The sequence below is a fragment of the Narcine bancroftii genome, chromosome 6 (assembly GCF_036971445.1).
Source record: "Narcine bancroftii isolate sNarBan1 chromosome 6, sNarBan1.hap1, whole genome shotgun sequence".
Lineage (NCBI taxonomy): Eukaryota > Metazoa > Chordata > Chondrichthyes > Torpediniformes > Narcinidae > Narcine > Narcine bancroftii.
In genome coordinates this window covers 81,469,920-81,483,651 of record NC_091474.1, presented here as the reverse complement: position 1 = coordinate 81,483,651, position 13,732 = coordinate 81,469,920, and the positions used below count along the sequence as shown (strand labels likewise).

The 13,732-nt window shown below is 43.0% G+C and overlaps 1 protein-coding gene across 9 annotated transcripts in view; it reads right to left on the bottom strand.

The window, feature by feature from the left end:
* Window positions 1-186: 186 nt before the first annotated feature.
* The window catches only part of LOC138736277 (prolyl 4-hydroxylase subunit alpha-1-like), a 119,814-nt gene continuing 106,268 nt past the window's right edge, over window positions 187-13,732 (bottom strand). For 5 of the 9 annotated variants that reach the window (XM_069885520.1, XM_069885517.1, XM_069885522.1 and 2 more), the window contains exons 15-17: window positions 4,399-4,487; window positions 3,026-3,191; window positions 187-634 (exon numbers count right to left, since the gene is read on the bottom strand). In XM_069885520.1, coding sequence (XP_069741621.1) covers window positions 516-634; window positions 3,026-3,191; window positions 4,399-4,487 — 374 coding nt within the window. In that variant the 3' untranslated portion in view covers window positions 187-515. Of the gene's footprint in view, window positions 635-3,025; window positions 3,192-4,398; window positions 4,488-9,555; window positions 9,914-10,992; window positions 11,022-13,732 lie in introns of those variants that run through there. The other 4 variants (XM_069885529.1, XM_069885530.1, XM_069885523.1 and 1 more) reach the window with 4 other exon arrangements.

Below are 13,732 nucleotides of genomic sequence, written 5' to 3'. Positions count from 1 at the left end.
ACTCTGTCTGCCTTATAAGACAATTCAATGTAATATTACTTGTTCTACTATTACATGACAATGAAGGAATCTTGAAGATGTTGGTCAACTCTACAATGTGGCAGAAAGAGAGATTAAGGAACATCCATTCTCTAAGAGAAAGATGTTATATCACTTAGAAAGACAATAATATTGAGAGAAAGAATGTTTTGCAAGTGAAATATTAAAGTTCCTTTATCAGTCAAATGAGACACAACAAATATTTTGGAAAAAGCTGTAAATATCTCCCATAAATTGACATGAAATTATAAGTTATAGGCCCACCAGATATATGATGGGATGAATGGTCTTGTTCTGTATCTCTAAAAATACCAGGAAATAAATAATTTACTCAGCCAACAGGTAGTTTCAGTGTTGTATATACAGGTACCATTAGGGGAGAGTTACGTCCAGGCAAAGTTATTAGTGTGGACACAGAGGGGAGAGTCACTTCGTACATACAAATGGGCAATCATACACAATTATAGTCATTGCCTTCAGAGCTCTTCTCTTTCCTCCTCAGTGCAGATGCACGCTGACCTCTGGCTGTTCATGAAAGGCCTGCATCCAAGGGTCCACACCGCATTGAACATGGTATCTGCCACTGATTCACAGGCTGGAAAGAAAGAAGCACCTTTAATTTATATGGCAACTTTCTTTGTCCCTTTCAAGCCATCCCGAAGGCTTTTCCAGCCAAAGGTGTGCACTTGGGCTGCACGGTCAGTGCCATGCTGTTACAGCGTCAGTGACCTGGGTTCGTATCAGGGCCTGTCTGTGAGGAGTTTGTGTATTCTCCCACCCATCAAAAATGTTCAGGGATTGCAGGCTGGCATGGTAGCGTAGCTGTTAGTGCAATGCTGTGGCAGTCCCAGCGACCGGGACTGGGGTGCAAATGGCATGCTGTCCGTAAGGAGTTTGTACATTCTTCTCGAGTCTGCTGGGGGCTTCAGTTTCCTCCCACCCTTCAAAGAATACTGGGGGTTGTAGATTAATTGGGTGTAATTGGACTGCATGGGCTCGTGGGCCAAAAGGGTCTGTTATCGTGCTGTATGTCTAAAAAACTTTGGTGTAGAATGTGTCCCAATTTTGCACAAGGTTCCATAAACAGAATTTGATATTGACAAGTAACCTGTTTTTTTTTAAGAGCTGTTGGTGAAGAGGGCAAAGACTGGTCAGATATGTGTGGCATCTAGCCCGAAACATGAGCTCAATCCTGGCTTCTGGCACTCCCTCAGTGGAGTTTACAGGTAGCGTGAATTTCCTCCAGGTGCTCTGGTTCCCTCCCAATGGCGAGTTGGCTGGTTTGTTAATTAGTTACAGAGAGTTACCCCTAATGAGTGGTGTGATGGGAGCCATTGAGAACATAGGGAGAATTAAAAAACAGGATTAATGTAGAATTGGTGCAATTGGGTCAGCACGGAGTCGATAGACTGAATAGCCTGTTGCTGTGCTATGTCTCTCCATGAGTCTGACACTCTATTTTATAGAGTGCTAATGGATCTTTTCTAATGGCAATTGGGACCTCAGATAGCAAAACCTTCCCTCAGTAGTGTATGGTATATCCCCTAGAAAGGCTCATGTCAGCATGGTTTCCTTGAAGGAAAATCATGCCTGACAAAACTACTGCAATGTTTTAAAGAGATCACAAGTAAGGATAGACAGTTTATGTATTTGGACTTTCAAATGTCCTTCGACAAGGTGCCACTCATGAGGCCACTAAACAAGATGCAAGCCCATGGAATTACAGGAAGGGTGGGTAGAGCATTGGCTGGTCGGCAGGAAACAGTGGGAATAAAAGGATCCTATTCTGATTGGCTACAAGACACCAGTGGAGTTCTGCAGTGGTCAGTGTTAGGGCCACTTCTTTATAAATGATTTTGATCATTTAGTAGCTAAATTTACAGATGATCTAAAAATAGGTGGTGGGGTGGGTGGAGCTGAGGATACCAAAAGACTGCAGAGAGAGTTGAATAGATTAGGAGAATGGACAATTAGGTGGAAGATAATGTTGGAAAGTGTACAGTCTTTCACTTTGGTGGAAGAAATAGATGGGCCGACTATTATTTAGATGGGGAGAAAATTCAAAATTCCGAGGTGCAAAGGGACTTGGGAATCCTCGTGCAGGATACCCGAAATGTTGACCTCCAGGGTTGGTGGCGAAGAAGGTGAAAGCAAAACTGACATTCATTTCTCGAGGAATAGCAGATAAAAGCAGGGATGTAATGTTGAGACTCTATAAAGCACTGGTGAGACCTCACTTGGAGAATCTGTATTTGAGGAAAGATGTGCTGGCATTGGAAAGGGTTCAGAGAAGATTTACTGGATGAAAGGGTGAGCGTATGAGGAAAGATTGTTGGCTCAAGGACTGTGCTCAAGGACGAGGGGGAACCTTATAGAGGCATTTTGAATTCTGAAAGACCTGGACAGTCTAGATGCGGCAAGGATTTTTTCCATGGTAGGGGATTCTTGGACAAGAGGACACAATTTCAGGATAAAAGGGCATCAATTTAAAACAGAGATGCGGAAAACTTTCTTTGAGCAGAGGGTCGCAAGTCTGTGGAACTTGTGCCACGGGCAGCCGTGGAAGTGAGGTCATTGGGTGTATTTAAGGCAGAGATTTACAGGTATTTGATTAGTCAGGGCATCAAGAGTTACGGGGAGAAGGCCAGGGAGTGGGAGAATGGATCAGCTCACGATTAGAATGGCGAAACAGACTCGATGGGCCAATGGGTCAAATTCTGCTCCTGCTTCTTCTGATCTTCTGAATTTACTTGCTGGTTTCCCAGATTCACAAAAATGAAACCATAAAAAATTAAACATTGCAATAGAAACAGACATTTTCAATTGCTTATGGATCCGGCATGCAATTCTGAAAATTTTCTGCAGCCTGTTGTTCCAATTTCCATGGCATCTCTATCCTTTTCACTCACTCCCTTCTTAGGGCCAGATTTATCTGTCTCATGTCTGAAATGTCTTCATCTCATATATTCCCAATTGCAATATTTACCTTCAACCTTAGACACGAAGCCCAAACTCTTTTTGAGGTCAGAACAAATTCCATAGAGACACCAACGGAACTTGGCATCGCACCGGTACTTGTTGGCCCCACAAGTGTCATAGCAGAGATCGAGTTGATTGCAACACTTGGTCATGGCTGGAATTCCCAAATCAATCTGAAAGCAAAAGGCAAACATTTAGAGGAGCCACTTTTGAGCTTGGAATCTAATTCTAACCAGATTCCCAGTAGAACACGCGTTGCTGACTGCACTTGAACCTTGGCGATTAAATATTAATTGAAAATATCACTAAATTGAATTGCTTGTCAGTGACATGGCCAGTTACTACTTCTCTCAGTGATTAACACTAGCACGGCATGTGTCGTTCAACATCTCTCACACACCACCTCATCACAGACGATCACCTTTTGCCCTTCTCTGCAATTTAAAACCTGCTCAGCGTGATCTTTCCTCATTCTAAACTTGTTTCCTTCTCCATAGATGCTGCCTGACCTGCTGGGTATTTTTCAGCATTCTCTCATTTTTACGCAGGTCCTTTCAGAACATCCCCATGGAGAGTTACAGCTGACACTAGATCCATGAAGGATCGCAGTAATGGGAAAATGCAGCAGCCAATCTCTTCATCAATTTCCATCAACAGAGTATGTTTGCACAGTCAGTTTGTTTACATTCCTTGATTACATTTCCCTCTTTGTATCCCTATCTTTATCCGGGTACATTTTTTTGCACTACCGATAAGTAGTAATTCTGCCTGGCCCACAATAAAAAAAAACAAAATTCACAGTTGTATGTGATGTCATGCACATACTCTGATAATAAATTTTTAAAATCTGTTCAAGCGATGTTAACTGGAGGGTAAATATTGTCCAGGACATCAGCGGAACAATATGCTCTTCTTTGAAATAATGGGGTTTTGATGATCGACTCCCAGAGCAGCATTGTTAACCCCCACCAGAAGAAGGCACCTTTGTCAGAGCAGCTCTCCTGTTCATCCAGAAGTCTGAACATGACCGTGTGTAACTGACAGGCAGAAAAATAAAAACGACCTGATCAATGAGAGGACTCCTTCGGTGAAGCACTGGGAGGATGTAATCGGTGGTGGGAAGTTAATCCACGGCTTTTTAACTCTTTAGCACTGGATTATTCAGCAATACAGAATACAGTAAAACTCTGCTATCCAACACTTCGAGAAGTGAATCTTCCAGTTGCTTAATAATGGTGAAGTACACCAATTTTAAACTTCTGTATATTTTACCTATTGATATCCCACAAATTTTTGCCGGTTGCTTGAGGCTGCCTGAGTCCCGAATGAGTTATTGCAAGAAGCAGAGTATAAAATGAAAGCTTGGTTTTTAGTACATACTGTGTCTGGTACCTTGAGTCCAAGGAAACTTGAACTGCAGCCGTTGGGTTCTGGTGATTTATAGTCCGGCCTCGGAAGAGGTGCTTTGCCTTGGTACAAAAAAACAGCATGAACAAGTCTGGTTACACATCAAGGCAATCTTTCTTTTGTTCTCAGTTCCAAACTCTCAAATGTCTATTTTGCTCTTCTATCGTTTCAATTACTACAACTTGTAGGTGTGGAGCATCTTTAAGCAGGAACACATGCCAAGACCTCTTGTTTGATTATTATTGTCAGATGTTGGGGTTTGAGTGTGTGGTTCTGGACAAAGCAATAGGTTTAAAGGAACTTTTTTAATGTAAGTGTGACAGCACCTAAGGGCTAAGTGCATTCAGCTCCAACAAGGGTCATCAAGTTTACAGATGACCCAACAATAGTTGGCTTCATCAGCAAAAACTGAACAGAAGAGATGTAAAATGGGGGGTGTAGCGGTTAGCACAATCCCTTTACACTGATCGAGACCAGGGTTCGAATCCCGTGCTGTCTGTAAGGAGTTTGTACGTTCTTCCCTTGTTTGCATGGGATTTTCCTGGGGGCTCTGGTTTCCTCCCACCATTCGAAACATTCTAGGGGTGTAGGTTAATTGGGTGTAAATGGGCAGTACAGACTCATGAGCTGAAATGGCCTATTACTGTGCTGAATGTCTAAAATTAAAATTAAATTTAAAAAATTTAACAACCCGAGTCTTAACATGGGCAAGACGAAGGAAATGATTGGAGGACCCGAACAACCACCCTCCACTACACATCAACCACTCTCTGGTAGAGAGTGTGGAGAGCACCACATTCCTTGGAGTTCACAACTAGTGACCTACCCTGGACACACTACATCACCACACATCTCAGGAAGGTGCAACAGTGACCGCACTTCCTGGGAAGACCGAAGCAGGCAACTATTACGTCAGCCTTCTATAGGAACTCCATCGAGAGCATCCTGGCCGGCTGCCTCACAGTGCGGTACGGTTACTGCAGAGAAATGGATCAGAGATCAATCCGCAGAGAGGTATAATGGAGTCTCTCCCCCCACCCCCCAACCCCATCAATGTGATCTACTGGGATCCGTTGTCTGAAGACAGCATGCAAAATTATTGAGTAGTACTTTATTTATATAGCGGATTTAACACAACGCACGTTGATCCAAAGCGCTGAACATACAATTAGGAATAAATTGGTTGCTATGTAAAGGATGACAAGCAGTCAAAATACACTGGTGCGGCCATCTTTTCAGAGACTATCCCACTTAGAACATTAATTATTTAAACCCCAGCCCATTCCTCCCAATCACAGTAATGAACAACTTCTCAATTTTAAATGAAAACAGTGCTACAAACATCAGATTTCAAAGAATAAGCAGTAAACACAAATAGGCCCAGTTGCAATTCTGTTTAGATGTCACAATAAGTCCATCTGCAGCCATCTTGGGGTTGGTTTACAGCGTCGGCAAGACTTAGATGTTACCGTCCGCCAGCTACAAAGGGGAAACTATCAACCAAGTCACAGTTTCTCAAGGCGGTAGTCCGCCTCAAAGTCCCTCCAACCTCGGATGATCCAAATGCCATGAGGCCTTGTGCCTCAGATTGACATCAACCAAGACCAACACATCCTCTGGGATTTCTCGAGGCGAACACTGCTCCATCGTTCCAGTCATATTGGGACACCACCTCTATCTCTATCACTTTGCCCCATTTCCACGACCATCGAAGCAGGCACCACTGCAAGGCCGAGGTCCCTTCCACCCTGCACACAGCATCTTTCAGCTGTTCCTGGGGTATCACAGCCAGCACAACCTGGCTGAGGAACAGTGGGAATGCTGAACGACCAAAGGAACCACTCACACTAACCATCTGAGACTCATATTCACGAAACAATATTTATTTGTACAGATGAAATACTTGTACTGTCTGTCTGTATGTGTGTTATGTCTGGGTGGGTGTCTGCATGTTTTGCACCGAGGACCAGAGAACAGTTTCGCTGGGTTGTACTTGTACAATCAGATGACAATAAACTTAACTTGAAAGCACGTTGATCAGGATACCAAAAGAGTTCCCTTCTCCTTTCGGATCTATCAAGAAATTAATTCTGGCCCACCCAGTGACGCCAGTGACTAAATGGGCTCCAAACCCAGAGGTTAACTTGTTTTCGCTGTGGTTTGCTGGTGGCTGAAGAAAATTTTGCAGGACGTGACAGGAGGGGCAGGGGGTGTTCGATGAGAAGTGTGGTTGTGTCATTGGGGAGCGTCACGTTTCACACACATCACAGAACAGGTTACTGCGCAAATTCAACATTGTAAAATAAATGTATGAATACACAGATCACACTGAGCAGTTCTATCACTCTGGTCATAACCTTTTCTCACTGCTACCTCGGGGAGAAAGTGCAGAAGCCTGAAGTCCAGCATCTCTTGGTTCAAGAACAGTTTGTTTCCAATGGCTTCAGACTCCTGAACTTTCCTGTACTATTCTGACCCAACACGACTCCAGCGCCACAAGAAGACCTGTCCGCACTATTTAGATGCCACTTTTATTTTCTTCTCTAACTGTAACTGTGAATATTTAGCGAGTAAAACAGTAAAAAGAGTACAACACGAAAGTTTGCAGATGCAGTTCTTGAAATAGACGCCAGCCTACATTTTCAAGTCGTCACCTTTATTGATCGTTCCTACCATACTCGCACAGTAAAGACGAGATGGCGTTTCTCCAGGACCACGGAGCATATTGACAGAAATATAAGTTAGAATAGGAGTTAAACATTTGAAATATTAAGTTATTAAGATGTTTACAGTAAATGTCCATGCGACACTATCCACATATGTTCTGGGAATTCAGGAACCTGCTGGCTTGGGGGTCTGTTGCCCAATCTGGATTTAAGGGCCCGAGTGCTACAGTACCTTCTGCCAGATGGCAGAAGAGAGAACAGTTTGCATGAGGGGTGTGTGGAGTCCTTAACCATGTTTATTGCCATTTGCCTGCATCGAGTGCCTTGATGAAGGACTCCAGTCCAAAACACTGGTCTTTGCTATTTAAAGTACTCTGTTTTGGCTGCTGAGTTTCCCCAGTGTTGTGTTTTTATTGTGAATATTTTATTATCTATTTATCTTTTCTTTTTATTATCTCTTTCTGCTCTGGGATAATTTAATGTATTGGGGGTGTTTTTTTATGTGTTTGGCTGCAGCAAATAAGAATGTTGGTGCGTTGGTACATTATGCTGGTGTGTATCACAATTAACTTATTATCATTATCCTGCAATAAAAACACACCAAATGCTGGAGGAACTCAGCAGGTCACGCACTCGTCCAAAACCGATGTCTGGGCCCCTCCTCAAGATGGACAGGTGCCTGAATAAAAAGGCTGGGGAGGAGGAGCACAGGCTAACAGGCAAAAGGAACACAAATGAACACGGACAGGAGAATTCATCAGGGGGAGGGGGAGGCTCTGTGAATGCACAGTCGTCTGCCTGCTTTGTGCTCATACCCTGAGGATGGGCTCTGCCCAGGAACGTCGGTAAGATGTCTGTATCTTTACCTCCTCTGGGCGCTGTGAGACCAGATGAGTTCCTCCACCATTTCTACTTCAACCACAGTGTCTGCAGACTTTCCTGTTTCAAATTATTATCTGCAGTCGTGTGAACTCACACAACTCATGCACACACCTGCAGTGTCTATCCCTACCCCAGTGGCGGGTTAACCATTATGCTGAGTGGACTTAAGTTTAGGGGCCTGGAAAGGGGGGCGGAGGGAGAAGGTCCAAGAGCAAAAAAAAAATGGTTTGATTGAATGTACACGTGAGTATTTTGGATGATATTTCAGTTCTTTTGCATATATTTTTTTAATATCTGGAATATTATAAATACTATTTTTTTTTCTAATTGAGGCTCCTAACATTTAAACATTTAGAAATAATGCTTTTCGGACTTCACACTGCAGCCCCGAGATTGTGTTTACCATGACGACGTTATTATGTCATGAGTTGGCATTAAATTGTGCATAGACTGGTTGAAGATAGGGAGCGAAGCCCTGTAGGAACATGAGCGCCAGTATTGTGAAATCTGTAAAATGTGACGGTAAACAGAAACGTTACTTTTTTAAAGCCCATGTTTTACCACTCCCTCACAAATGGCGAGAAAATCAGAAGTTGGCCACGCTATTCTCCGAGCACAGGTAAGGTATTCTGTTTTAACTGCAAACTGTTTTCAAGTGAAGACCATGCCTGATTACTCGATAATACTGGTCAGAACGTGATTCCATGAAAGCACTTATGCAAAGGGTTGTTGCTACAATTAAATTTCTTGTCATACATTTTACATAGTTATTTAATGTAACAACGTTACGTTATTTATTCAATTCAACGAAGGGTGGAGCGGGGGGGGGGTTGGGGGGGCACAAGGTCAGGAGGAACCTTACTGAAACTCAGCCTAGGGGCCCGGGTGGTAGTTAATCCACCACTGGCCCTACCCCAAACCTGTTTATGCACTTTATATCGCATGGTCATAAATCTCAAGAGCAGCAGGGATGACAGATGGGGAGCAGTGAGAGAGAATCCCACAGATCTCCCTTTGGATAAAGTACTTTGTTTGACCTACTGAGTTTCTCCAGCATTGAGTTTTTACTTCAACCACGGTGTCTGCAGACTTCTGTGTTTTATTCCCCTGGCTTTTATCGTCCATAGCCACGTTTTATTGACAATTTGAGGCACTTGTTTGCTCATCTCACCCTGATGTCCACTTACCCTCTAACCCAAATGAAAACCTTTTGAGGAAAGTGAATGATTGATCAAACAGTTACAGCGGCAGACAAAAAGAAATCCCAAACCAAAACAGGAGTGTAGAGACTACACAGAGAGGGTATGTTTATCATTATCTAATTTTTGTGTGAGCCACAATGTCCCAAATCAGTGCAAATCACTTTGTGGCCCTCCTATGTTAAAACTTAGTTTTGCTAATAAAAACATTATGCTGGAGAAAGTCAGCAGGTCAAACAGTAAACTTTATATAGCAAAGACTTTATACAGCTTGAGCTTGAGTCAGGTTTTGGGTATGTTTCCCTTGATTCCACTCCTGCCGTATTAACCCTTAAGTCCTCTTTCACTCTCCTCTGCGCCTGCGTTGCCGGTCTTGCACTCACCGTATCGACACTTGTACTGGCATACTCCGTTCCTGCCACCGAGGAGTTCGAGAAATGAGTCGAAGTATCCGTTCACAGCCTCAAACCCATCTCGGATGGATCCAATGCCCCAGTCGGAGCTGCTGTTAGAGCTGTCCTCAGCTGCTACAGAGATCTTCGTCACTTCATCGGAGTGTGCCACAGAGAGGGCCAGGCACAACACAGTTACAACACCTCCTCTCATGATTACTGGAAAACGGGAGCCAAAGAGGTGAACAGTCTGTGGAAGCCAGATCAACTAAAAATTATTCCACACCAGAACACACGCTCCTTTGCAATTGCTCTCCAAGCTGGACTTTTAACCTTCATCTTTTTTATCTGGAATGAGCTCACTGCTGGAGTAGTCTAAAGGTCAGTTAGAGTGTAAGTTTGGTTGGAGTTCGGTCTCAATTCTGATACCTTGACATGTTTACAGTCTCCTCTGCACTTTAAACAGAGGCCAAGTCCCTATCTCATAGTGTGTCCAAATGTCTAAATGTTAATTGCTTTGAGGAAGATATGTTGCAATACAAGATCAAGTTACTACACATTTCCAAAGCACCAAGCCCATTTGTTGAGCAGTTCGATCTTAATGCTGTCCGGTTGGAGGGAGTTCAGTCGGAAGATGAGGTGTTGTTCCCCCAAATTACGGGTGGTCTCAGTCTGGCAGAAAATAAGACCATAGCAGACATGTTGGCCAGGGAATGTGATGGGGAATTGAAATGGGTGGCCACTGGGAGATCCATGATATTGCGGCGGACAGAGCCAAGGTGCTCAATGAAGCAATCTCCCAACCTGCTTCCCATCACTCTGATGTAGAGGAGACCACCCCCAAATCTCCAGGGAAGGATCTGAAGACTGCAATATAAATTTACATGTTGTTCCATGTTGCTCAACTATCGATCCAGAGATGCCTGAGATGGGAACATCATTCATGGCTTAGGAACATGCAAAACTCAAACTTGCCCTGGATGGATGCCTAATCTTTAGGCATCTTTGCAAAGATAATAGAAGCTTGTATCACTGAAACATTGGAATGAAGATTTATGAGCAAATGTGGAAAATCAATGCTTAAACTGAACAATTTGGAGCAATGTGAACATTATCAAGGTTCCAGGTTCCTTTTATTGTCATGTAATAATACATAAAATTGTAATAAACATCATATATTTTTTAATTTTAAATTTAGACAAACAGCACAATTACAGACCTTTTCGGCCCACGAGCCCGTGCTGTCAAATTATATCTAATTAACCTACAAGTCCTGGTATGTTTTGAAGGGTGGGAAGATCCCTGAGAAAACCCATGCAGTCATGGGGAGAACATACAAACTCCTTACAGACAGCGCAGAATTCGAACCCCGTTCCCGGTCACTGGTGTTGTAACAGCATTGAGCTAACGGTGATGTTGACCATGCCACCCTATACAGGTACTTCAACATTTGTCCGCTGTAAGGCAAACAAAGAGTCACCATGAGTGTTGCCCGGCGCTCCAATCACACCAAGTCACCAGCAGTGTCAGTATTTGCATATCAATTTTGGGTATTATTTTCATCAAAGTTTAAAATAATAAACAGTGGGAATTTGTGAAGTGATTTGGGTGCCAAAGGCATCTTTGGTTGACTCTATTTTCAGAGATCCTATTTGGGTGGCATGGTTGACATAGCCGTTAGCGTGACGTCTGCAATTGGGACCGGGCTGGGGGTGTAGGCTAATGGAGATTAAATTGGGCGACAAGGGAGTCGTGGGTCAAAATGGCCTGTTACTGCACTGTATGTCTGTCAAAATGTCTATTTTCCCAATGCAATGCTAAACCGAGCTCTCCAATGTGGACGTATGAGATCTCTCAGAAGAGTTTTTTCATGTGGAACAAATGGTGTTATCCTCAACGTCTAGACAATGTTTACCTCTCACACAAATCACTAAAGCAGATTATCTCACCAATATTACATGCTGTTTTGTGAGTTCTTGGCAACATGCATAAAGGCTGCTAGGATTCCGACATTACATCATTAAGTGGATTGAATTGAATTATTTATTTGTCACGTGCACACAGATCCAGTTAGAACCGTTGTTTTGTGTGTTATCCAGATAATCCAACTGATAATATCAAATAAATAAGTGTTACAGAGGTCAGGTATCAGAGCCGGGATTCAAGAAAGTGCTGAGGCGAAGGGCTCCTGAAGGCTTCCTCCACGTTAGAGGTTTGGATCTGGAGGTCAGGTTGCTGATGGATCGAACAGCAGTCTTTGTGGCTGAGAGCGAATCCATGGACACTCAGTGACTTTGAAGTGACTCTTTTGCTTCTCTTATACTGTAAGAAGCACCAGGTGACTTGTTGTGGGCAGGAGGCAATTTTGTGTAATTTTACATGTCCTGTACTATCACATAACAATAAAGGAATCTTGAAAAAGTGCAGGGCATGGAGAAAGTACAAATACCTAGGGCAGGGAATGGGGAAACTTCAGATTACAGGTTTATTATCAGACTACATACATCACATACAACCCCGAGATTATGTTTTCCTGCGGCGCAGCAAAATTACCACGGATTGGTAGTGCAAAAAATAAATTGTACAGAGCATAAATATGTGAACAGATAATGAATGAAAACAAACTGATTGTTCAATACAGAGAGAATTAAAAAAGACAAGGTGCACAAGTAAGAATCCTAAAATGAATCCTTGATTGAGTTTGTCATCGAGGAGTCTAATGGTGGAGGAGTAGCAGCTGTTCCTGAACCTGGTGCTGCGAATCTTGTGGCACCGATACCTCTTTCCTGATGGCACCAGTGAGAACTTATAGTTATAAAAAACAGCGCATGGGCTTCATTGTCAATGTGAAGTCCATTCAAGAGTCTGTTAACAGCAGGAAAGGCTGTCTTTGATGCCATTGATCTTTGTATTCACTGCCACAGATTTCCATGCATGGAGCCTGGGATGAGCTCTCTCCAAACCATAAGGAACTCATTTACTTAACAAGGTTTGCTTCTCAGCTCCAGTGACCTGGGTTCAATCCTGACCTCTGGAGCTGTCGGAGTGAAGTTAACACATTCCCCCTGTGACTGTGTGCAAACTTCCATCCCAAAGATGATCTGGCTGGTTGGGTAGGTGGCCATTTTAAACTACCCCTAGTGTTTAGGTAGATGGGGCAGGGGGTGGAGAAGATGGTGGAAGTGTGGCAAAAATAAAGGAGGATTTTAGCATCACTCAAGGCCTGTGCCTTTAATAAGGTTCAAGCATAGCAGTGCTATCAGTAACACATCTTTCTTTATATATTGTGATCTAACTTAACCCCCTTCTAATTCTAAGCGCAAGTGTATATAATGTGTATAAGTTCAGAAAAGTTCTTTGATTCACAGTGCAATCTCACTTCTCACTCCTCCAAGTTCACCGGTATCAGGCAATTCTTATACTGTCAACAGAATTTAACATTTATGAATTTTCACCAAGATCTGGTTACCGCTCAGGAAGGTTCTTGTCGATTTCAGAGAGAGAATTGTTGCTCATTGGACACACACAAACTGATTTAATTCCATCAAGTCACTTCAGTATCTTGCCGAAGAAACTTGCCCCATTAGGGTTTTCCAAATGATGACTTCTTCTTCTGCAGGTCACCACAGAGATTCTTTCGTTTCCCTTATTTCAGGTGAAACACTCTAGCCAGCCATTTTCTCTTGTATGGAGCACAAGGGTTTTCAACAGGCTGAACTCAGAACTCACAACCCATCTTCAAAATGGGGTTTCAACAAGCTGCCAGCCTGCCATGACTGCAGAAACCAGTTTTCTCTCTCCCTCTCTTATAGAAAGTCTATTTGGTCTCCTCTCTCTCTCTCTGCTTGCACATGACCTTCTTAGAACAGCAAACTGCAACCAGACAGATTGGGACACCGGACTCAAACTCCTGAATCTATTCATCTGTTGCTTTCAAAACAGTAATACATTTACACCTGCTTTTGAAATTCTTTAGCAAAGCAGTCTCCTTGTTTTATTGTCTTTGCGAAGGCTCTTGGTGTCTGCTTGACTCACTCTCAGCAAAGAGATCAGTTTTGTCAAGTGTTTGTGACCTACACTACTCCCTCCATCTAGCTCCTTCAAAAACATATCTATATACAATATAAAATATGATATAATCTGTCATAATACATAATGAGCTCTACAA